Source organism: Brachyhypopomus gauderio, chromosome 7, assembly GCF_052324685.1.
Source record: "Brachyhypopomus gauderio isolate BG-103 chromosome 7, BGAUD_0.2, whole genome shotgun sequence".
NCBI lineage: Eukaryota > Metazoa > Chordata > Actinopteri > Gymnotiformes > Hypopomidae > Brachyhypopomus > Brachyhypopomus gauderio.
This window is the reverse complement of record NC_135217.1, coordinates 32,008,169-32,034,426: the sequence shown is the minus strand read 5'-3', so window position 1 is coordinate 32,034,426 and position 26,258 is coordinate 32,008,169. Positions and strand designations below refer to the sequence as shown.

General features: G+C 43.5%; 1 protein-coding gene across 1 annotated transcript in view; it reads left to right on the top strand.

Moving 5' to 3' along the window:
• Positions 1-25,936, top strand: part of nek11 (NIMA-related kinase 11) — a 60,313-nt gene extending 34,377 nt beyond the window's left edge. The window contains exons 14-16 of the mRNA XM_077013304.1: positions 3,487-3,547; positions 6,342-6,435; positions 24,495-25,936. Of these exons, the coding sequence (XP_076869419.1) occupies positions 3,487-3,547; positions 6,342-6,435; positions 24,495-24,735 (396 nt within the window). The 3' untranslated portion in view covers positions 24,736-25,936. The remainder of the gene's footprint in view (positions 1-3,486; positions 3,548-6,341; positions 6,436-24,494) is intronic.
• The last annotated feature ends 322 nt before the right edge of the window (positions 25,937-26,258 follow it).

Sequence of the window (26,258 nt, the reverse complement as noted above, 5' to 3'; positions counted from 1 at the left end):
TTTAAATGTCAGTGATACTCATATCTTTTCTGGCATGTGTGTTAGGATTCAGACCACTAGTAGGAATCATATAAATGATAGGAAACTGTGTTAAAATGGTAGGAGATGTCTAATAAAAATACTCCTTTATGCAAGGCTTGTGCACAAGGTTTATACAGGTCACCTCTCAATCTTAAGAAATTATATGAAAAAGGAAAACATAAGCATGTTATGGAAATGGTCAGGTTCCCATTTAACTACATGGGCAATGTTCAAGTGTCTCTCTTCTTCAGATTTGCTGCATTGCACACAGCTAGTTCAGTCAGGCTGGGTAAATGCAAAATTGTTTGCTGATCAATCAATATACACACACACACACTTGTGTGTGTGCACGTGTGTGTGTGTGTGTGTGTGTGTGTGTGTGTGTGTGTATGGCCAATAGTAATAATTAAATACAAATTCAACCCCTGAATGAATGACTTAATATTGTTGGATATGGTTGGAAAGCTAAATGTTCTGAGCTTAAATGACTCCCACTGTGTGCTAAAGAGCAGAAATGAGCCAGACTATCTCAGAGGAAAAGTGCTAATGCAGATAATAGCTAGCGGCCACCAATTAATATTATTCTGAAGCAGTCATACTATCTGTTGCTTATTGACTTTCATTCAAGTTAGCATTTATAGCCAAACTTAGGGATAACACATCTGAGGTATTTCATTGGCTCAGAGTTTTATTGTTGTCTTAGTTATCACCTATCTCCAACGCAGAGAAATATAGCTAACAGTTCTGAACTGTTGGAGGAGGTTTGCTAAGAGTTATTAGCTCCAGAGTCTGAGTATAACCGAACTATTAGGTCTCTTTTCACTTGTTTAAGTCAAAGGGTTGTTTAAGTCAAAGTTATTCACAAGTACAGAGTTTCACCAGTTCTTGTTTTTTCCAATCATGCTTGCAGTTTTTTCCTCACTTGTATGCAATATCTGAGTAAATTTTCGTTATAAGACAGAAAATGCATAAATTATGGGCAGCTTCACATTCCATCGACACTTTCATACATTTTCATTTGAGTTTGGCTTGCTGTATGGTTCCATTCCCATGGAGCCTATTAACCACCTCTCCACAGTCACTTGTATTATTAATTTAGGATGTATGGCTGCTGTATGACATTGCACAGCTGTGATGGGAGTTGACCCGCAGAAAAATTACGTAACTTAATTTTCCCCACAGTGAATTAATGTCTGCTTTTAAAACAGCTTAAAATTTTGACTTTCACATTGTTGAACCGAATAAGTCTCGAGCACTGTAGAGTCTATTAAATGTGGGACATATAGCAGCCTGAACTCTTTGGTCCTGAGATACACACCGTGAGCCCAGTGCAGCCCGAACCCTGATTCCCAAAGTGTCATAGCACAAATGTCATTGTAGAATGGAACCACACTGAGAATGATCTTCAGCTGTGCTTCTGGGAAATGGAGTCCTGGTAAGCCCCAAGAGATGATAAAGCTCTGGCCAGGCTCCCAGACGCTCACGGGCTGAGTCTTGTTGCTCCCAAGACAGACGCCCCCCCCACCCCACCCCCACTTCAGGCCTGCAGAGCTAGAGTCAAATCTCTTCCCAGAGCACCCAGCCATGCAGCCGTGCTTGGCCAGATTAAAACGATTTGTCACTGCTGGATGAAACAAGGGAGACCGTGAGCAGATGAAAGTGGAGGGCAGACTGAAATGGACTTCTGGCTCAGCGGATGGTTGATAATTAGCTCGTCAACAAAGATGGTGGAGCGGTCCAGATTCATTCCAGCAGGTATGGTGGGCCGAGATTGAGTAGCACATTTTAACAGGAAAGGTTTTTAGGTTTCCATTTTTTGTGGTAAGTCTAGACATCACGCTTGGCACACCTGAAGTCCCCGGTGACAGACCCTTGTCCTCTAAGCAATTATAATACTGATTACTAAAAACGTCCTGGTTTTGCCCACAATTCAGATTGAGTACAAACATGGTTTCTGGTGTTGTATATATATTAAGATGGCCCATGTATTCCACACAGTTTTACACAGACAAGAAATGACTGTCATGGTTATATTGTTGTAGTGTTGGTGACCACGGACCTGTGTTTCAAACGTTAGGAACAGAAGTGCATTTTTGGTGCACCTTCACTATAGCAGCCATAGAACACCCCACAACGTTGGTGCCTTCTGACACGCTGCCTCCATTCGACTAGTGCAGTGACTTCGTGCCCTTTCAGACATCAGTCAAATGAGAAACTATCCCATGAGCGACAGATCTCTGCGCGCAAATGCCTTGCTGACGTCAGAGGTCAGGTGAGAACGACCAGACTGCTTCAAGCTGACAGAAAGACAACAGTAACCTAAATGACAACTATTTACAACAGACGTATGCAGAAGAGCATCTCTGAACTCACAGCACTTCAAACCTCAGAGCAGATGGGCTGTAGCGACACATCACCACACTGGGTGCCATCGCCTGGTCTGATGAGGTTCAAGTTCTGCTGCATATGTATGGCTGGGTCAGAATGTGGCATAAACAGAATGAAAGCACAGATCCGTCCTTCCTTGTATCAACGGTTCAGATAGTGGTGCTGTAACAGTGGAGATATATTCTTGGCAAACTTTGGGCCCCTTAATACCAAGTTTGTTTAAGTGCCACATTCTTCCTGAGTATTGTTGCTGACCAGGTGCGTCCCTTTCTGATGATTCTGATACTTCCAGCAGGATAACACATGCCACTTACAAAGGTCAAATACCCTCATACTGGTTTCTTGAACATGTTAATGAGTTGACTGTATTCAAATTGCCTTCATAATTACGAGATAACAATCCAGTAGAGCACTTTCAGGATGTGGTTGAAGTGGTTGATTCGTATCAGGGATGTACAGTCAATAAATCTGCAGAAACTCGTGTGAATACGGACAGAAATCTTTGAGGGGTGTTTCTAACACCTTGTTGAATGTATGCCTGGAAACCTTGTGTCATTCTGCCTGCAGTCGATCTAGATTTGCTACGTGATAATTTATTAGCACAACCACTAACATAACTGGCACAAAAGGGTCAGTTGTCATCACACATCCATCCTCATCACCACAGCTGGAGTTGTTGTCTACTGCATTACCTGCAAGAGATGTATTCAGCTTTATATTGGAGAAACCAAGAGAAGACTTGTAGATTGGTTTATTGAACACCCTCGGTCCATCTGAATTAAGGTCATTTCCAGTGTCAAGGCATTTTAATACTAATGGACATTGTATTAATGACATATATGTTTGCATAGCCAGTGGTCCTCTGGGAAACTCGTTGCGAAAATCGTTAATATCGTTAAGATAAGTTTCTTATCTAAGTACAGTGACGTAACTTTTTCCTATACATATATCTTCTTTAAACACAAAGGCATCAAATCTGGGTAAGAGTGGTTGAACCAATACAGACAAAAGTCTTTTCTAGAGTTTTGTGTTGTGTCTGAGTGGATGACTTTGAACTATCATGTTGTATTCCCTCAGGATAGTGATGTGGAGGCCATGATGCGACACATGGAGAATGTTCTAGAAGAACAGCCCAGCGGTGAGTGTGGCCTGCTGACGCCCTCGTCATCCCCGACACATCAGAGCAGGAATGAGGCTAATGAAGCCAACAGGCGCACAGAGAATGCAGCGACCCGTCTGATCAGACTGGACGGTTCTTACACTCACGGCTGGTCTGTTGTTTGTATTTGTTTACAGTAAGGTTCAGTGGTACGGGCACAACTACTGTTGGTATTCTGTCACAGTGACACACACACACACACACACACACACACACACACACACACACACACACACACACAACACACACACACACACACACACACACACACACACACACACACACACACACACACACACACACACACACACACTCACACACATTTCTTGAGGACTGCTGAGTGTATTGTCTTGGAGATGAACCCAGTGGAAGCAAAGAGCTCTGCATTAAGGAAGTGATGAAGCATTCCTGACAATTTCTCTCCCATTCTGCGTGATAATGAGAAACCCCCCCCCCCCCCCCCCCTCACCACCCATCCCCACCCCCACTCCTTAGCCGTGCACGCTAACAAAAAGCAGACATGGCCTGTTTTTTCTTCCTTGGAGCAGCACTGACATTTACATTGATTGGGTCATTTATGTGGAGCTATTTACAGGTTCTGGCCAGATTAAATGCACTTCCCCCAGGACGAGGCTGACGTGTGTTTCCGGCTTCTTCTTGCCGTTTCTCTCCTGCCTGGTGTTCTCTCTTCAGGTTTCATCAGCTTTATTTAAACCTCTCGTTCTGTACCCACTCCTGCAGTATCCAGATCACAGTATGTGTTTGAGTGTCTGAGTGCCCCTTAAAACGTGCCATCTGGAAACTGTTGTTGAAACATGTAAACAAATGGAAACAAGCTAGCAGTAGCGTTATCCTTTAGAGAAAAGGCCACTGCTCTATGAAGAACAGCCAAGTTAAACATTGCTTTTGCTGAACAATCTTTACTATTATATGAGTGAGAAGTCTAACCCAAACCTGCTACTGATTATCAGTTCAAAGGTTCTTAGAGCTGTCAAAGTGTTCATCACATTCACCTCCACACAAGCATTGAATTATTAATGTCACAGCATCCAGAACCTTCTCCTCTGTTTTACTCTCTCTGTCTGTCTCTCTGTCTGTCTGTCTCTCTCTTTCTCTCTCTCTCTCTCTCTCTCTCTAGTTCCACATTTACAACACCTCTGTGCTGCTCTCTCTGACAGCAGGTTTGATTCGCATCAGAGGTGTGCTGGTCGCGGCTCTTGTGGGGTTTTGTCAAATGTATTCAAACAGACAGCTAGTAAAGCACACACACACACACACACACACACACACACACACACACACACACACCCCCACACACACACACACACACACACACACACACAGATGGTGGATGGACTTCCGCATGATTCATTCCTGTATAGGAGTGACGTGTTTTAGTGACCACACACAAGTGTGCACACACACACACATATATATGTGGTTTTCCTATCACAACACTGTCATTTGCTCCCCAGAAAGTGTTAAATCCATGACCACACACTCCAGAACGAGCTCAGATCTTGGGAAGAGGACCGTAACTCATGCTGGTGTTCTTGACAGTTTGGACCTGCTGGTTTTCTGCACGAGCAACTGTCACACCCACCCACCTACACACACACACACACACACACACACACACACACACACACACACACACACACACCCAACACACACACACACGCACTACACTGACTGCTGCTGTTGGACTACATTACCCAGCAGCACACAGCTTCTTCCCTACACCTAGCTTTCTCCCATTCTCTCCCAGCTCAGCGTCCCATAACTTTCACCCCCTCCGTGTATCCATGTCACAAAAACTCCCATAATAATCCGTTAATGCTCTAATGTCCTGTTATAGTACAGGAGCTTCATGCTGCTTCATGTTTCCTGGTTGTAAATGTCCCGTCAGAATGCAGCCCCGTTATGCAATACTGCAGGACTATTCTGTTTCCGCTCTTTATATGTGGCTTGTGTTTGGTTTCGCTGGACTCATCACTGAGGTTATAATCAAGGTCTCCCTGTCTGCCATTCCCAGACTCCTCACTGTGGGGGAGTAAACACACTATGTGTCCTAGAGAGAGTCATTACCATTAGGTCACTTGTAACTGGGTTTCATTCTCTTAAAATATTTATTGAAAGTATTTCAAATATCAAACTTCCAGAAGAACATCATATCTTTTGAAGACAATTGCATTCATTCAGATGTAGAAATTAATTGAGAATAAAGCTTTAAACTTAGCTTTAAATTAGATTTAAGCTAAGGGGCAGTCATGGCCTGGTGGTAGGGAACTGGTCTTGTGACCGGAGGGTCGTGGGTTTGAGTCCCAGACCTGAGGCTATGACTGAGGTGCCCTTGAGCAAGGCACCTAACCCCAACTGCTCCCCGGGCGCCAGGCTAGGGCTGGCCACCGCTCTGGGCACATGTGATCCATAGCCCTCTAGTAATCACTAGTGTGTGTGTGTTCTAACTGCACAGGGGTGGGTTTCCCGAAACGTTCGTAGCGCTAAGTACTTCGTAACCTCGTATGAAACGTACGAGGTTAAGAAGTACTTAGCGCTAAGAACGTTTTGGGAAACTCACCCCAGATGGGTAAAAAGTGGAGGACAAATTTCAATTGCGGTGAAAAATCACAATTAACAAAATATGGCATTTTTTATATTCTTATTCAGGGTTATTAATACCTTGATATTTCCTTGTGAGTTAGAACCTAGTCAAAGAAAGCATGTCTAAACAATAGTAATGTGTGTTTATGTTTGTGTGTGTGTCCCACAGCTGCATCAGAGAGAGGGGTGCGTCACTCTGGGCACCAGAGTGTATCGAGCATCAACACCACCATGGCTGAAAACCGAATCAAATACATAAGAGAGTGAGTTGAACACACACACACACAATCACATATAAATGTTAAGGGCTTTATAAAGAACACACACACTATCTGTTTGCGCAGGCTCACACAAACACAAAAAACTCACACACACACACACACACACACACGTTTTCAAACTTTTCAGTGTAACACAGTGCAATGCCTGTCTTCCTCCAGTCTCCGCAAGTTCTTCCTGCTGTCTCTGGGTAGTTTTGTAATGTCTTGCTGAACATCTCTAGTGGAGATCAGATTATTCTTCAACAAACCGAATGTGTCAGTATGTTCTATGACTGCTGCTCTCTGGCTCGGATATATAAGATACTGGATATACTATATAATTTTATCACAAACCTGTTGGATGGGAGTTTTCACAACAGTTTTTTTTTGTTTGTTTTGACCACTTTTTTACACATGTGGAGAGGCTTTATGAGCCTTTACACCCGCCAGTTCTGAGAGAGCGTTGTGCATTCATAGCCCCGCCCACCAGCAGTCACTTAGCAGTGACTCCGCCCACTGTGAGACTCTATCAGCTCTTCGGAGATTTCAAAACCCTCTTTGCTCTTGTGCCCAGAGCTGCCGCTGTTACTGCTTTGTATGCTGGATACTGCACAACTTACAGCCACATTCTGTGCAAGTTAGTGACGCTAGTCATGCCATAACCGAGCTCACAATGCCTGGATTTACCGGGTTAACTCGCCCGCCAGTTTGCTGATGGCGTGCAAATCAGCCGCCAAGAGCATCATGTGAATCTGGAGCGCGACTGGCTCCACTCTGTGTAAGCCTGAGCTCATAGCTCGGCCTCGTCCTGAGTGAGTAAAGGCGTGTGGAGGTGTTGTCCCGCGGCCCTCTGGGTCCTGCTGGGTCCTGCTGGGGTAGAAGTGGCTCACGAGAAGCCTGAATCTCTCAGGAAGAGACATGCACACGTTCATCTGTAATAAAGAGCAAGACGAACGGTGGATCAGTTTATAACAGAAGCTGAATGACCTGCCTGTGGCCGCCACATCTTCAGGTGTCTTTATTCTACCACTGCACACTTTTGTCTTCCCAGGTTTGTTTTTGTTTGCCAGTAGCTGTCACTCACATTAGAGAGTACTCCTGAACTTACTAGCATATTATCATTACTGTTGTGTTGTGAAACAGAAAAGTCTGACTTTAAGTAACTGGCTCTGTCTGGCCGCACCACAGCTCAGCCTGGTCTTGGTCGGGTGGCCCCGCTGAGCTGGAGGTGGGCGATATTAATAACAGAAGCATTCTTCCTGTGGGGGCATGAATTAGAGGCTGTCAGCCTGTGACTGCATGTACTAGCAGAGAGAGAGAGAAAGTTAGAGGGAGAGATGGAGGGAAAGGGAGAGAGAGTTAGAGGTAGAGATGGAGGGAGAGAGAGAGTTAGAGGGAGAGATGGAGGGAGAGGGAGAGAGTTAGAGGGAGAAATGGAGGGAGAGGGAGAGAGAGAGTTAGAGGGAGAGATGGAGGGAGAGGGAGGGAAAGGAGAGGGAGTAGAGGAAGGGAGAAACAGGTAGCAATTTGCAGCAGCTGCATGATTCTCTCTTTCTCTCTCTCTCTCTCTCTCTCTCTCTCTCTCTCTCTCTCCCTATGTTTCATTTTGGCCTTTCTGCCATTGTGTGGTCATTTCTAAGCACAGCTGTATCTTATGACCTTTTAAAAAAGGTTTATACAATGCTTCATAGAATATTGCAGTTCAAAAACTTTAAATCCAAAACCAAAAGAAAAAAAATTGATAAATGAATATAACAAAATATGGCTTGCTAAATGAAGTTTAAGGTTTTAACTACATCTGCTGAATATAGTTTATTGGTTTGCTAAATGCAGTTTACTGGTTTACGTATATTTGTTGGATACTGTTTCCTGTTTTAATGAAGTGCTGGTTAAACTGCTGTGGAGTTCTGGGAGAGGTGTACCTGTTCAGTTACTCTTTTGTGTAGTGGTCTGAGACAAATCCAGACAATTAAGGGTTTTGTTGTTTTCAAAGCCCATAAATAAGTATTAATGCAATAAAATAATATTTTAATAATATGTTTATGTTGGTATCTTAAGAAAAAATGTTGGTGTCTTTTGTGACATTTTGCGAAGCAGGAGTGAGACATTCTACATTGGCAGGCAAAAAGTAGAAAAAAGGACTTTGTAAGAAGACGAAACTCATTGGCTTCTAGGGACGTTCAGTGTGAAGCACTGAACTCGGGAGCCTGTGGGGATTAAACAGGAAGGGGACTGAACAAGGAACAGGTGCAGGAGATGATGTAATACATGCGTGATTGAGAGTGGGGGAGTGGCTGAGTGTTGTAATTGATGTGTGAGTGATCGTTGTTGTGTGATTGGCGACTGGATACCGACCAGTGTGAGGCATGTTTGAGGTTTGACATTGAATAAAACCTTCAAACCCTTAAGACTGCGTGTCCCTCCTCCGCATAACTCAAGATGTGGGGGCAAAAAAGTGGCCAAAGTCAAAGAAGGAATTATGGTAGGACAACATTTGTTTTTGGCAAGTAAGAAACATAAAGCTCAACAGCTTTTGCTGTGGCTCACTAGAGACGTTTGCACGGAGCCAAGATTCTTTTTGAACATTCTGGTCTTAGGAGAATGTGGAAATAGGAAACTAAAGCTGGCCAGCAAATTTCCTGCTCCATGATTTGAGTGATCTAGATATACAGCAATTATTTTACTCTGCTGGAGAAGGGCAAGACCCCGAAGACATGCAAAAATTCAAGGATTCAGAAAATCACATTTTAAAATAGTTTAATTAGTTAAGAGCCACTGTAAAATGAGTCTTTCTAATAGTGTTTGTGAGGATTCTGAAAGTAGCAGATCAGACTTATTGTAGATTATTAATACAGCCCTTGGACAGATAAGACCGTGTCATGGTAACATTGCCGATTAAATGTTGTGAAGCGATGAATCCCCTTAGCAATGCTACAAATGTGTCATTCTGCACACAAAGCTGTATAAAGGAAGTGTATCATTAGACCATTGTAATAGTTGTTGGACAAAGTCTGTACCTTTAAGTTAAAATTATATAACGTCCATCAACCACAGTAGTGATTCCATGTGTCAGTCACACACAGTAATGGATCGGTTTTAAGTGCCGGTGGCTTGAAACTGGTATTCAGTTTGGTTTCCAGTGTGCACTTTAGCAAAGGAAGGTCTCCTACACAGTGTAACCTAAATAATACAGTGAAACCTGGCTCTTATGTCTGAGGTGTATAATGTGGGCCTGCCTACGTGTGATACTACCATTCAGTTTTCTATTACTCTATAAATCATGCCAAATGTCACATGGATATCTTGTCTGTGCTGTGCAGGAGTTCAGAGTCGAATTCCAAGAGACTAAACCGAAGCCCTTGCTGTGTGATTCCTCTGAGACTGCAGTGCGTTCAGCTCCTCGCCGTGTCTTCTTATGCGTCTCCTCACACACTGCTGTCTCTGATAGCGGGCCGTTGCGACACACTCATCTCACACTGGGCGTCAGAAGCAGCACCTCAAAGCCAAGGGTGGACTCGCACGGACCAGGAACCTTTTGTGTGAAGGAGAAGGTGCGTGTGCGAGTCTTTAGCAGCATGAGGTCTGCTCCAAGAGCGTGAGTCTGGCTGGAGGTGCCGTGGACACATATGCGCACGCCCGTGTGTCTGTGGCTGCCATTGGAGCTGCCTGTCTCTCACGGTGGGGAGCTGGCTGAAGCAGCAGAGAGATGCTGATTGGTGGAGACAGAGAGGCGGTCCTCTGGGCAGGAACAAGGCAAAAGGTGGCAAGCTGATTGCTGTCTTGATTACTGCGTCTAATCAGCTATAAATTGCCACTCTTCCTCTGTCCGTGTGTGTGTGTGTGTGTGTGTGTGTGTGTGTGTGTGTGTGTGTGTGTGTGTGTGTGTGTGTGTGTGTGTGTGTGTGCATGCGTGTGTGTGAGTTTGGCACTGGAGTAAACTTTTAAGAGTTTCAATGGAACACCTGCTTCTTAAAGATATGAAAAACAACAGGCTGACATTGAAATGACACTGAAATGTGAAACTAGCGCATGAAGGAAGACGTGATGATTACTGTGACACGTTAGTGGCTGTCTGTGACAAATGCGAATATTAATGTGCAACACTGCCTGATGTGAGTCCTGAACACTGACTGCTTTACAGTGTTGGTTTGCCTCCTCACGAAATCATTTACCACAATAAACAATTGAAAAACATTCTTGCTATTAAATCACACACAAATACACATATACGCACCCACACGTGTGGGATAACACAACAATTTGTTGTATGGCTTTCTGTACATTTTTGCACTATGAGTTGGACCCCTGCTCACTAGTAAGCCACTCATTAATCTTCATTTGGATTTAATTATGTTATGTGCTGGGGTAATTGTGCACGGTGTGTCTAGGAAATGCAGTAAATTAGCTATCTGATAAATTACACCCACAGGCCTGGGAGGAAAGCAAAAAGATCCGCTGTTTTTTGCATTTTTGCAAATGTTTTTTGTCAGAAAGAAGCATATCTTTGGACTAAATATGATTACATGGTGGCTACACTGGTTACATAGTTATTACACTCTAGCATCGTATTGTAGTGTATTGTCTGCTGTATGTGCTCACGTTTAGCCTAGCGTTGCTTACAGAAGTGCTTTGTTGTGGTTGTCACATACACATCCTCATATGACATATAGGTCAGGGCTATCGGTGCTGTCAGGCTAAAGCCTTGGCTATAGGGAAATTACCAAGACTGTAGACATTTTTTGTTGTTTTGTTTCTACATGCATATTTAAATGCTTAGTGAATCATTGAAGAGGTGCGTCTTCAGTGTTCCTTTGTAGACAACCAGCAGCCCAGCTGTGTGGACACCATTCGACCAGCTGGGTGTCAAGACAGAAGAGTCGTGATGCATGTCTTTTAAATCAAATCACTGTCCTGTCTCCACCATATACATATATATGGGCTACTGCAGCCCAGCAGGTTGAGCACGGAGGCAGCAGGACCAGGATTTGGGCTTCGATTACCAGGGAGACCACGTGCTCTGATACTGGTAAATGGAAAAAGTGAAATAAGCTGCTGAAAACGTATAAATATAGTGTGATCATCCTGTTATTAACACACCAGAGGCTTCCAGTGAAATATTCATGGACATTTTCCTGACACATCAAGCACAAGTTATGGACAAAATTGAATGGAAATACTTTATTAGAAAAGTCTGCGCTATAGTTGCACGTCTGAGTCTATAGTTCATCTCTTGCCGTGCAACTTGACTCGCCTCTAGCCCTTCATTGATATTCAGGACTGCTGTCCTCTCAATATTTTTGGGTAGCTGATGTACTGTCATCGCAGCAGTGATACTGATACCATGTGTCACGTCCCCCCCAGCACTGCAGTGCCTGATATCACTGCAGCAGGACAACATACACGCTAAGTGCTCATCACTCTTGCATCACGTACTTCATCTCAACACTTGTGTCCTGTCTCATCTTGCTCCATGTCGCCGGATATCTGACCAACTAAGAACTCACTGACTCCCTTATCAAGTTTGAATGACTCCTTTTTGGTATAGAGTGCTTACCAATTGTAGGTACCATGCTAAACCAGCAGGTGGCAGTACCACTGGCAACACATGGAACAAGCTTGCTTTGACGGAAGTAAGGGTGTGTCTACAGTTCAGGTGTTTAAATACCCTGAACAGCCATTCATCTCTCTCTCTCTGGTTTGACCGACACATAGGTTAGACCTATTAAAGAGAGGCTCCGTAATATCTCTCTCTGGTTTGACTGACACCGAGGTTAGACCTATTAAAGAGAGGCTCCGCCACTTCTCTCTCTCTCTCCGGTTTTCTTTGAGAACACGCGAACTTTGCAACGACTAACAGCAAACAGCTGAAAGTCGTACTACTTAATTAACGAGCCCGAGTTACGGTGCAATCTAACCAGTAACCGATCAACGGTACCGCGACAACAGATTCACCTAACTACTTCAATCAAGCTTGCTAACGCGGCCACACGGACTGAAACAAAGGCGATCAACTCCCTGTTGTTAAACCGTGAACGAGACTCTCATTCCTGGACGATTCCCCAGCACACCTGGACGACATCGCTTTTAATCAACGAGGAGTTGGCGGTGGAAATTCCCTCCTAATTCCAGGAGAATTCAGGGAGGACGAGGAAACCACCCAAAACACTCAACACGTGAGACTCTTACCGCTGGGCATAGTTTATAGAAGGGCAAAGTTACTTGAACTGCAGAGTTAACCAAGTTTTCTGTTAATACATTCTGAATGTTTAACTTTGTCATAAACTTCGTTAAGATTTCTACACACAAGTTCTCCACCTGGCATGCAATCTCCATGTTTTATCTTCTGAATATTTGACAACTTGTTCCCATTCTCAGACACACTACATACATTTTTGGTTAGTAAGCCAGCGCCATTACTCTTTGTTCTGACCACGTTGGAATAAACCAGCTGAGCTCATTAACATAGTCACGCTGCTCTACTGTTTAAAGTCGGCGCCATTTTAGTTGCTTTGTTCTCCATAGGAGAACTGAGATTACAACTCCGCCTCCTCACACGCGCACAAGCGCGCACACTTACTCCTCCCCTTTTTTTTACACACACACACACACACACACACACTAGATGCTGAGTCTTCACTGTAAATATACTGATCCATGTTGATGCTCTTTGTGTTTTAGAATAGTTGGTTTTAAATAAATGTATCATTTATTTTCACCAAATTGTCTGTGTTGATGTCATTCAAAAGTGGTTGTTGCCAAAACCTCCAAAGAATTCATTGTTAAATCCTTCAGATACCAAACCATTCATTACCTTTAGTTGATAACTAAACTTGTGGTTCTGGTATAATTAGAATATGAGACTGATTCTAAAATTAATGAGACTGATTAATAATTAAGGTAAAACAAATTATATCTACTTTAAAGGATTAGTAGGTGAAACCCCTACATAATTGGTGCCCCGTGTGAGGGAGATTTCTGGCTCAACCATATTTGTTTGATATCAACCATAATTTCATATCATAGGCTTTCAAGCCATTAGAATAGGACCATCTCCAAATTCGCCAGAAGAGGGCGCCAGAGCGCTTCCTAAGTCTTCCTATAGAGGAAAGCTAATACTTAGTAACTTTACAGTTTGGTGATATCTTGTTCTAATTTGTTTACCATTTGGTTACTATTCACATTCATTGAGCAATCAACTGAAGATCAGTATATTTATTTTACTCATTTAACTTCTGATTACTTCAATAGTAATTCAGTTGCTTTAATTTGTGTGGCATCCCACTTATTTCCCCTGTACTGCAGAAGTATTAGGATAATTATTTAGTGCAGTTATCAGACTTCACTGTTGCAGTCTTTTATCCAGTGTGCTAGTGTTTAGATGCCGGTACCATAATCATCTTTTGCACACTTCTTTTTACCCCAGTTTCAATTTGGCTTGTCTATCTAGGTATTACCCTTTACCTGCCCACACTTGCCAGACACAGGATCCTGGCACATTAGCTAAGCCAGATTGTACTGAAGCTGACTTGATTTTGTCCCTTTTCTAACTAGTCTATAAGCATACTTGGAGAGACTAACCATGGCTTTCCTAAAGCAGAATACTTGTCCATCTTTGGTTGTTCAGCTCCTTCAGATGCTTGAACCAGGTAGAAAGGATGTTGACAAACCTCTAAAGGACTCCTTTGGGGAGATCCCTGCCGTTCCAGATGTAGTTTTTAAAATGTTCCTTCTATGTCAGCAGCAGGCTCGCTTAGAATTAGAGGCACTACGCAAGGAAAATAGACTCCTCAAACAGGATACTGCTAAGCCATGGGTTAAAGTTCTCCGTCACTACGACGGATTTCCGTCATTTGATTTTTTTGGGGAAAAAATCCGTCAAATCATAATAAACCACACACGCGCGTGCTATCTGTTTTGTGGCCGAAATATTATTCTCACTGGCGCTCATCAGCGCTGGATGGATGACGGCGGTGTCATTTGATTGACTTGCGGTTCATTCCGCCTTCAGATTTGCGGACAGTAGAAAAGTTTTTACCCCCCTCCTGCCTGGCGTGACCGTAGTGCGCGACTCTGTACACCTGCGCGAATGGCGGAGGCTACTTGCTGCATCACATTCTTTTTGCAGTGTTGTCCGAAGCGATATGTGGTAGTATAAAGAAACACCCCTCAAAAACAGGGGAATGAACATTTACCTGACCAATTTTAATGTTGCAGTAGTGCTGGAATTTAGGCTAAAGTACTTTAAAATGCTTGAAATTGTAACGGGTTGAGCCACCGCGATTACGTCATTTTCGGCGTGCGGACCCTCGCGCTGCTCACGCCACTCGTGCTGCGTCAAGTATAAAGGCTTAAACCAGGCTTAACATGGATGGTGTTGTTCTGTTTGTATTTAAAAGCTCTATCCAGTGGTGTGATTTAAATTTGCCATTTTTGGACATTTAATTTTTTTGTAACATACCTACTTAAAGCAGGTAATCTTACGGCTTATGTTTTTGCGATGGTGAATCTGATAAAAACGAGAGATTCATACCTTTTAAAACTCACCAGGATTCACTAAATTTGACTTGATCTTTAAATCATTTTCTGGAAGAGGACCCCCAGATAACTCCCATTAAATACACATTTATGTACATTTATTGCTCAGATGTTCATTCTCTTTTCTCTCCTTACACAGGCTGTTTAGATAAATATACTTTATAAATGTGTTTTTGTGTAGAATTAGGCAAAAGAGGCCAACTACACCACATTTTCAGTAATTGCTGGCATTGTCTTTTGCCAGGAAAAATTTTCAGTCAAATGAAAATTTCTTGCTTTAACCCATGTGCTAAGCTCAGTTCTGAGGTTGAGAGCCTTCGCCACAACCTCCAACTGACCACTCATGCGCTGAATGACGTGCTCACCGTAAGTGAACGTCACACGGGCTTAACAGAAACTGCCCGCCTCCAAAGGGAGAGTGAGTTTGCCCGTGCAAGAGCGCAAGATTTCCTTATAACTAGATCTGGCACCTCTAGACCTTCTTTATTAGTTACAGTAGAAAGCCCATATAGTCAGCACTCCACAGGTGATGATACACCTGTCGTACATCCTAAGGCCCCGGCTCCAGTCCCCATGAGTCTTAGATTAGATGCAACTAGTTCTTCCTCAGAGTATCCATATGATACTACTGACGGTTCAGCTTCTGAAGCTCAAAGTGAAGCCTCTGTGGAGAAGCACCCTCCAAGAGCAGATGCCCTGTCTGCATCCTCTTGCTACAAGTCAGCAGAGCCCTCTTACTCGTCCCTAGCTTCTGCCCCCTTACTCTTGAGTAACAAAAAGAGTAATACTAATCCTGCTATGTCTTTTGGCCCTCCTTATTCTCTGCATGATGTCCAGACCAGGGACATCCCGTCAGGTACAGCAGCTAGGAAGCCTTACTTAAAAGCTGAGCATCATTCCACTGACCCACGCACAGGCTGGCGCAGTGACGTACATGTTCCAGCTTCTTCCTCAAGGAGAAATGCAGATATTTCTCAACTTGAGATGCGCAAAGGCTCACTGTTGCCCCCTATGGACAGAGACCAGGAAGGTAGAAAGCATGCTGGTGACCATTATCCTCCGCATGATGTCCAGACCAGGGACATCTCATTAGGTACCACAGTTAAGAAGCCTTGTATGAATGCTGAGCATCATTCCACTGACCCACGCACAGGCTGGCACAGTGACGTACATGCTGCAGCTATTTCCTCAAGAGGAAATGCAAAAATTTCCCAACTTGAGATGCACAAAGGCTCACTGTTGCCCCCTATAGACACAGAGCAGGACGGTAGAAGGCATGCTGATGTACACCACTGGCAGAACGTACAGACAAGGGACGTCTCACCAGGTAGAGCAGATAACAGGCCTTACTTAAACGCTGAGCATCATTCCACTGACCCACGCACAGGCTGGCACAGTGACGTACATGCTACAGCTTTTTCCTCAAGGAGAAATACAGATATTTCTCAACTTGAGATGCATAAAGGCTCATTACTGCCACCTAGGCACAGAGAGACAGGAGGCAGTAGGCATCCTATTGACCAAGAGTTACACCACTTGGATAGTGAAGGTCCACCTTTCTATTCTAATAGACATGTCCTTGAACATTTCCCTCGGTTAAAGTTACTAGATTCACTAGCCAAGGACATGGAGCCATTCGACCCAGCAAGGTCAAACTACCATGTTGAAGACTACCTCAAAGAAATTGAGTGTAGCCTCTCGGACTTGCCTTATGCAACAGAACGAGAGAAAGTGAAGCTGATTTGGAAAACCACCTCTAGATCAGTTCGCACATTCATAGAATCACAGCCGTTTTCCATTAGGGACAGTTACACTCAGCTATGCAAAGCCCTCGCTGAGGAGTATTCCCCTTATTTTGACGAAGCGTCAGCATTCATGTCAGCCATTAAAATTAAGCACAAGCGTTCAGAGCATCCCAGGGATTACTTTAATCGCTTGAAACAAACATTTTTCCAGGGAAGAAATGGACCAGGTCTCACAGAAGACCGAAACTTCAAATCCCTATTTTTGCACAATCTCCAACCTTGTGTGAGAACCCATGTCACACTTTTAGCACGCCAAGGTGACCTGTCGATGCGTGAGATCAGAAAGACCACGCAGACAGTTTGGGAGACTGTTGTGCAGCCCAGTCTGCCTGAAGGAGACTCCAAAGAGCTCCAAGATCCTCCCTATGATTTCCCTGTAAATTCAGACACTGTTCTTTCTGCAGGCCCCTCTCACTACTCTCGTCACAGGGACAGAGCCAAGAGGTGGAAAGAGAGGCAGAACCAGTGGAAGGGGGGACAGCCATAGATAAGGGTCAGTTAGTGGACCTCCAGCCTGAGCCAGGAGGAGGTAGAACTGACTTTATACGAAGTTACATGTAAACCTTCAGCCTGTAAACATGTAGCTATGTTTCCAGATCTCTAACCCTTTAAAGGGAGATGTTCCTGACATCATCTCCGCTCACAGTTCTGCATTCTCAATGCAGTAGGTTCTTTACTAAGGGGGGTGTACCCGGCGTTACCTCCTAACTTCTACATTTTACCCCTCACACAGATCTTATTCTCTCCTCTACCAGTATAGCAAGTGTGAGATACTTAAATACTTGTCTATCACAGGATAGGATGAGGCATTACACCTCAGTTAAACCCCCATTTACATTTTACTAGATCTCACAAGAAGCCACACTCTAACTGGACATTAACCCAAATGTTTTAGTCCAGCAAGATCTTTCCTTTAAAGCATTGTTAAGTTTGTTCCAGCCAACAGACTAACACCAACATGTGCTAACTCCACACCTTTCTCCATTTCCTCTTTTCCATCAAAGGCATTTAATCCTGCATGTGACCTTGTTTTCTTATTGTAAAGCCAAGAGAAATCTAAGCCATGCATTAGTATCCTTTCATTGTTTTTCTTGATTTGGTTAACCTTAGTTACTGTTCAAGAACTGCCCAGTAGTGAACTTGTTGCCCAGATGTGTCTCTACAGCATCTCCCAGCCATCTCATGGATCATGCTATGAGCGGGATGGACAACTTGACTCATGGAATTGATCACCTCCCAGTGGATGCTACAGGGAACATGGACTGCATGGATAACCTTTTGTGCTCTTCAGGACTATGACATCGGCCCCAGTCTGAAGACCAAGGGGGGAATGTAGGTACCATGCTAAACCAGCAGGTGGCAGTACCACTGGCAACACATGGAACAAGCTTGCTTTGACGGAAGTAAGGGTGTGTCTACAGTTCAGGTGTTTAAATACCCTGAACAGCCATTCATCTCTCTCTCTCTGGTTTGACCGACACATAGGTTAGACCTATTAAAGAGAGGCTCCGTAATATCTCTCTCTGGTTTGACTGACACCGAGGTTAGACCTATTAAAGAGAGGCTCCGCCACTTCTCTCTCTCTCTCCGGTTTTCTTTGAGAACACGCGAACTTTGCAACGACTAACAGCAAACAGCTGAAAGTCGTACTACTTAATTAACGAGCCCGAGTTACGGTGCAATCTAACCAGTAACCGATCAACGGTACCGCGACAACAGATTCACCTAACTACTTCAATCAAGCTTGCTAACGCGGCCACACGGACTGAAACAAAGGCGATCAACTCCCTGTTGTTAAACCGTGAACGAGACTCTCATTCCTGGACGATTCCCCAGCACACCTGGACGACATCGCTTTTAATCAACGAGGAGTTGGCGGTGGAAATTCCCTCCTAATTCCAGGAGAATTCAGGGAGGACGAGGAAACCACCCAAAACACTCAACACGTGAGACTCTTACCGCTGGGCATAGTTTATAGAAGGGCAAAGTTACTTGAACTGCAGAGTTAACCAAGTTTTCTGTTAATACATTCTGAATGTTTAACTTTGTCATAAACTTCGTTAAGATTTCTACACACAAGTTCTCCACCTGGCATGCAATCTCCATGTTTTATCTTCTGAATATTTGACAACTTGTTCCCATTCTCAGACACACTACATACATTTTTGGTTAGTAAGCCAGCGCCATTACTCTTTGTTCTGACCACGTTGGAATAAACCAGCTGAGCTCATTAACATAGTCACGCTGCTCTACTGTTTAAAGTCGGCGCCATTTTAGTTGCTTTGTTCTCCATAGGAGAACTGAGATTACAACTCCGCCTCCTCACACGCGCACAAGCGCGCACACTTACTCCTCCCCTTTTTTTTACACACACACACACACACACACACACTAGATGCTGAGTCTTCACTGTAAATATACTGATCCATGTTGATGCTCTTTGTGTTTTAGAATAGTTGGTTTTAAATAAATGTATCATTTATTTTCACCAAATTGTCTGTGTTGATGTCATTCAAAAGTGGTTGTTGCCAAAACCTCCAAAGAATTCATTGTTAAATCCTTCAGATACCAAACCATTCATTACCTTTAGTTGATAACTAAACTTGTGGTTCTGGTATAATTAGAATATGAGACTGATTCTAAAATTAATGAGACTGATTAATAATTAAGGTAAAACAAATTATATCTACTTTAAAGGATTAGTAGGTGAAACCCCTACACAATGAAGCTTGTGGGTGCGCAGGGGGAGGACTTAACCTGGTCCTGGGAAGGTCTTCGGCTGCTGGTATTTGATTGGATGATTTGATCCCAGGGGGCGTGGGCCTTCTCACACTATGCCACTCCAGCCCGGCTGCCCATAGCGCTGGATGTTCCTGTCCTGCTGCTCATGTTCCCAGACTCCCTTGCTCATTTCCCATGGTTCCTGCCACCCCTGCCCCTGTTGCCTCTGTCTTGTTTGTTCGTGGTCCCATGATATGAGTACTTTGCAGCCCCACTGCCTAGGTTACAGGCAGCTCTTAGACCCTGTGAGCTCCAGAGAATTCTCAGACCACACTTTGGGTCTGCTGCTTCTGCTCAATGCTGAGGAAGGCACAGACACTTAGACCATCACTGTAGAGGCAGCTCCACACCCCGCACTACATGTTCTTTTAAACATTAATACTTGAGTTGCCACCCGACGGTTTCCTGGACTAACCTGCTGTCCCTCACCCTCTGCTACCTCCCGCCTGTCCTGACTCCTTGTCCCGCTCTCCCTCTGCTCAGCTCAAGCTCCTGTTCTGGCTGTAGTTCATCATCCTGATTTTGGTCCTCTTCGTGTTCTCATTCCAGTTCTGGTAGCTGTTTCCAGCCCCAGTTCCGACCCAGTTCCCACAGCCATTCCCTTCTGCCGTTCCCTCACAGATCGAACTCGTGTTCCTGTCTCGGGCTCCTGACCCGGTCATCTGTCCTGCATCTGTATCCTATCATCTCAAAACCCCAGGTCCTGCTCCTGACCTGATCTCTGGTCCGGGCCTGGATTCAGCCTTTGAATCCTGCCTCATCTCCTGGTGCTGCTGTTGGAACATACACAGTTCCTGCCCCAGGCTCTGCTCTTCCAGTGGGACACCTGCCTCAACTCACTCTTTCTACTGTTTGTTTCTTGTTTATGTAAAATACTTTGGAAAATCTTTGTCTATGAATTTTTCTGCACAAAAACACATGCCTTATCTTGCCTCATAGAATGTAAAAACAATATAACTGTAAGTAAAATAAAGCATTGAGTAAATATAGATTAGCCCCATAGTCTCCACTGACAACTCTTTCAAAAACTACAAAATGCACTGGAAACCGATTTTTTATTTGCCACGTTCTGACTAAGCAAAAGGAAGTAAAGTTTCAGGTGGAGTTACATTTTTAATGCGTCTCAAGGGTTAAGGGGATAATGGAACCATGACCACCTGAAAACCTGTGAAAGAGATATCATACTGTTGGCCTAAAAACCAATTCCCCTTTTCCATTTCCCTGTGCTGCAGTCCACAAAAACGTGCCAAGTCATGGTGCAACTCTAGAGAGACAGCAATGAAGTAAATGTGTCTGGTTTAATCCCAGACCTCCCAGTGGCCATTACGGAGCGCAGGTCACCCCCCTATTTCTCTTCCAGTGAACAGAAACAAATACTCATCTAATCTCACCAAGTTTTCACAGGAATTGCAACAAACAGGATCATTTTTTCTGGGATTTTACAGGAATGAAGTCATAGAAAATATCTGCTGCTGCAACGTCTGCCTTTGTTCTGAACCATATCAGTGGCTCACACCACATGGAGCCCTACGGTGGCCAACCAGACAGACAGGGGAGGAATAATAACTACTTCTGTAAGGAACCAAAACTTAAACTATGCAAGTTCATATATATATATAGAGGGGACTGGTGAAAGGAGACAGTTGAGAGGGGAACGATGAGAGCCAGGGCCCAGGGCCGGCGCCACAGGGGGGCGAAAGGGGGCGTTGCCCCCTCAGGCGAGGTGTCCCGCCCCCTCAACGTAAATATTAAGACCCATTTATTTTACTACAATCGCTGCACGGCGCCCCCTCGCCCGTTCGACAATACGTTTTTGCTGCATTATTTCTGTCCGAACATCCTGTGTTGAACCCCCGTGTCATGACACCTGGAGGTTTGATGCTGTTATTTCTGACCGTGACACTGCTTGGAGCACTTTCTCACAAAGTCGCTTGCATTGTATGGCCTTTTGGCACAGCAGTTGGAAACCTTAAATGAGTCAAATCAAATCAAATATATTTGTATAGCACTTTATATATTATAAATAATATAATATAATAATATAATATAATAATATATTATATTATTTATATTATTATATATTTATATATTTGAGTCCTGGCATAATGAACAGGATAACGTCCCGTGATGCTTCTGATAAATACAAAACTTCCCAAAGGCTGTGTGTTCATTTTTATGTTTGCGCATTTACACGTTCAACACTGCCATAAAGTTTAAGTCAACGGTCCACTTTGGAATGCTGAAACATTTTGCCAAAATCGCCATGACGGCAAACATTCTTTTCTCCATTTACTCACTATGAGGGCACAGAACAAGCAAATAAACAAAAATCGAATTATGCAAATTGAGTATATAGGCTTCACTGGGTTACTTTTAATAACGGTAAACTATTGGTTTTGAAATATAAAGATCACACGAAGCTGATGAAGTAATGATATTATGATATAAGCCATTGTTGCCATTTATTTTGAGGTCCAATTATTCAAAGTTCTCATAAAAACAAAAGCACATCACATGAAAGGATATGAAAGAAAACATAGTGTTGGATAAAGATTTTTCCATCTGTCAATTGACCTTGTACAGTTAATGCTTTATGATGCTTTGAATGGCTTATTTGAAAAGCCAATAAACATTTATGAATAGCAACATTCTAATCAATGAATTACAAATCCGTGTCAATCCGTGTCAATGCTGGCATTTATTGGATCACAATTATTGGACCTGTTGCTGTATATCTGAAAGAGGGTAAATAAAGTAAATGTTTCCCAGAGGTTTATCCTATTATTCTTGAGTTTCCAGTCTGTGGTCAGGAGCTTGACAGTTACTGTCTTATTCTAAGGGTCTACCAAGACAGATCACATATCACATCTGGCCGTGAGGAGGTGGTAGGGACTGATGGCCACCTTTCATGAGACACTTGCTTTAATTTGTCAGCCTCCAGTGTCACACAACAAATTACAGACCCCATTGGATACCTGTCCGTCTTGGACATGCTAAGCAAGGACCATGCTAGCACAAGCAGATTCATTTTAGGGAGGTGGTTTACTGCAGGCTGATGTGACAATGTTGTTCTTCTTTAAGAGCCTGTGAGTCAGTGTGGATGATTATTTGATCATTTGTCCCTTGTTCACTACAAAGAGACATTCTCAGTGGACTTCTTGAATGTGTTCCTCACTTTTTAGTTGAGACATCCTAGCTATTATATAGTGGTTCACTTACAGTGAAAAGGGGAAAATTGGAACTACAAGCTATCTGAGGAATGACTTCAGTGGTCTTCCAAAATAAAAGTTTTTAAAAATATGTCAGTAGTTATCAATCATTAAACCATTCATAGTACAGAATGGTATAGAGGAAAAGCCAATAACAACAACACAAGTCTAGTGTTCCTTAAGGTCAACAAGATTTCAGAAAGGGGGACAGAGTTAGAGAAACACACCAAGACACAAAGATGAAAAAGAAGACAGTTTCTTCTTCTGCCGGGTGGGCCCCTTGTGCTACTCTTAATTGTGTCTGGAAGGAGAGTGTCTGTTCTGTTCCAGACTGAGATGGGTTTTCTCTGCACAGCCTTCCTCTGCCGAGTCACCTTATGAGTGATAGCTGGGACCCCCTGCTGCGATGTGACAATGCCACTGTACAGACAAACAGAAAGAGCTGTAGTGATTCAGACTCATTTGGCAGTGTGTGGTGACAGGATATGAGCGCTGACCGGGTGAAATGTTGGTTAATAACAGAAAATGGTTTGTTGATTATAGGACAAAAACATAGATGACAGGACATAAAACAAGACGTTTCTAAAGAACTGACCAATATCAATATTGAAACAGCAAAATTTTTTAATTCATGGGGAAATGCATCTTTCCTTGTCATTGACCATCACGCCTGGTCTACAAATTGATTGATGGAAAATGTTTTAATCTTCAGCCCAACTCACAACCCTGACCATAGCAGTCTAATCCTGAGTCTAATCACCAGAAGGCTCTGGGGCAATTCTAAGATAGGATCCTGGTTAGCACTGACATGACTTTTCTAGACATTTTTGAGAATTAATACATTTGAGAAAGAATCCATTTTGAAACTGTGTGTTATCTGAACTGTCTTTTCAAAGCCTATTACCCTTGGATGACCTGTGCTGAGTGAACATCTGATCACTGAGACTTTTCAGATGTCGGAGCTTATGTCAACTTACCAATCATTCTTTTCTCACACGTTTGATTCTTTTTACAAAATAAGCAGATGTAAACCAGAAGGCTTAAAAGCTGTGTGTGTGTGTGTGTGTGTGTGTGTGTGTGTGTGTGTGTGTGTGTGTGTGTGTGTGTGTGTGTGTGTGTGCGTGCCTGTGGCTGTGGCTGTGAAGTTGTCAGGTTGGATCAGGTTAAGTGTGCAGGTTAGTGAATATGCTTCCCATGGTCTGCTGGTGTATCCAGTATTTGACAGGAATGATTTCGGACATGTACCACATGGTAGCAGCTACTGCTCACCTGCTTAAGGAAGTAGTGCTTTGTAGACAGATGGGAAGAAACCCCGAGGTCTCGTCCCCTGGACAGGCTGATGTTTTTACTGGTGGGAGAAATCTGGATACGTTATACTCTGCTTTGGGATGGTGATTTAAATCACCAGATCCTTATTTTGTATTTGTTCCTTCTAAAAACATGACGGCACTTATCAACACTTTGCGATGCACTCAATGAGATTTACACTAAGAGGCACCGTAAAAATGAGCAGCTGGATCAATTAAAGTAAGAACAAAAATTCTGTTTTACAGTCTATTACACCCAAAACATTTAAATGAGCTCAGTGAAGATGAATGCTTTCAGTTTGTCAGAGTGATGGGTCTCCAACTTATAGAACTGACGTGAACGTTCCACACGGGAGAAGTTGAGGAAATTCCTCTTCTCGTCAGTGTGCATCTGTTGGTTTTTATTTACGTTTTGTCTCCTGCAGTTCATTGTGTGAGAGGCTGGGAGAGGACGTGTTCCAGAGGGTTTATGAGGACCTGAAGGAGACCCGGCAGAGGCAGGACAGTGAGGACGCCATTGGTGCCGCTCTGGGGCAGCTTGTCCAGAAGCCTAGCGACTGTTTCGAGGTGGACCAACTGCTCTACTATGAGGAACAGCTGCAGGCAGCACAGGCCAAATGGAAATGCACAACCACCGAGTCAACATACCCTCAATCTGGGCAATAATCACACCAACCACCACGTCAACATACCCTCAATCTGGGCAATAATCACACCAACCACCAAGTAAACATACCTTCAGTCTGGGCAATAATCACACCAACCACCGAGTCAACATACCCTCAATCTGGGCAATAATCACATCAACCACGAGTCAACATACCCTCAATCTGAGCAATAATCACACCAACTATAATCACACCAACCACCAAGTAAACATACCTTCAGTCTGGGCAATAATCACACCAACCACCGAGTCAACATACCCTCAATCTGGGCAATAATCACATCAACCACTGAGTCAACATACCCTCAATCTGAGCAATAATCACACCAACTACCAAGTAAACATACTGGGCAATCTGGGCAATAATCACATCAACCACAGAGTCAACATACCCTCACAGAGTCAACATACCCAACCACAGAGTCAACATACCCTCAATCTGGGCAATAATCACACCAACCACCACGTCAACATACCCTCAATCTGGGCAATAATCACACCAACCACCGAATCAACATACCCTCATTGTGGACAATAATCACACCAACCACCAAGTAAACATACCTTCAGTCTTATCAAATATGGTTCTTTCCTGTTAGTCTTAATTTAGGTTGTTTTAATGATAATTGTGACGGGCAGGGTGAGCGAAACAAAATGGAAGTGATCACGCCAAGTCTCAGGGAAAAAGGATGGTTTAATAGGAAAAGTGCACAAACCAAAACCCGTGACATAGATCTAAATGAAGGATATAATGACCAGCGGTCAACTGGTACAAAGACAAGACATATATAGACAAACAAACGACCCTCAGGTGAGACGGATCACGGGCTCCGCCCCCCTGAGGGACGCACACAACACAACAATACAAACAACAACATCAACCGCTGTGGACGGAGGCGACCGGTAGGGGGCCGCCGTACCGTGACAATAATGTTGATTATTCTTCTTCTTTTGAGATAATTTTATTTATTTGAAGCACACAGAAACACACAGACACTTTTTTGTCCCTTTTCTAAATGCATCAGTTCTTCCCATCACACCTGTAACGTGTGGAGGAGGCTGAACCGTGACAACACCCCCACATACAGACAAATAAACAGATCTTGCATTTCAAGCATCTCATCGAATAACCTTTGAACAAATTTCCTGTTGACTTAATCATTTTTTTATTAAGAATTTTAAAAGGCTTATTTTGTTATTTAGCATTATTACACACAATGTTTATACATGTTTGAAACCTCAAATGGAATGTAACCTGATACACCAGCTCACTGTAGTGACTCACCTTGATACGTATTTTATTAAACAATAATAAATGCATTGTTCTGTGGAGTGGCAGGATCCACTGGGTTTGACCCTCTTCACATTCTTCACCATGCTGTGAATCATGCAGTTGAAAGAGTTTGATAGAAGACATTGTGTTGGGCCTGCAGGTGTGTGCAGGTGTGTGCCGGTGGCAGGTTGGGGACCTGTGGCTGTCTCTCCGCGGTGTTCTTCATCTTCTTTTCATGCTAATCAATAG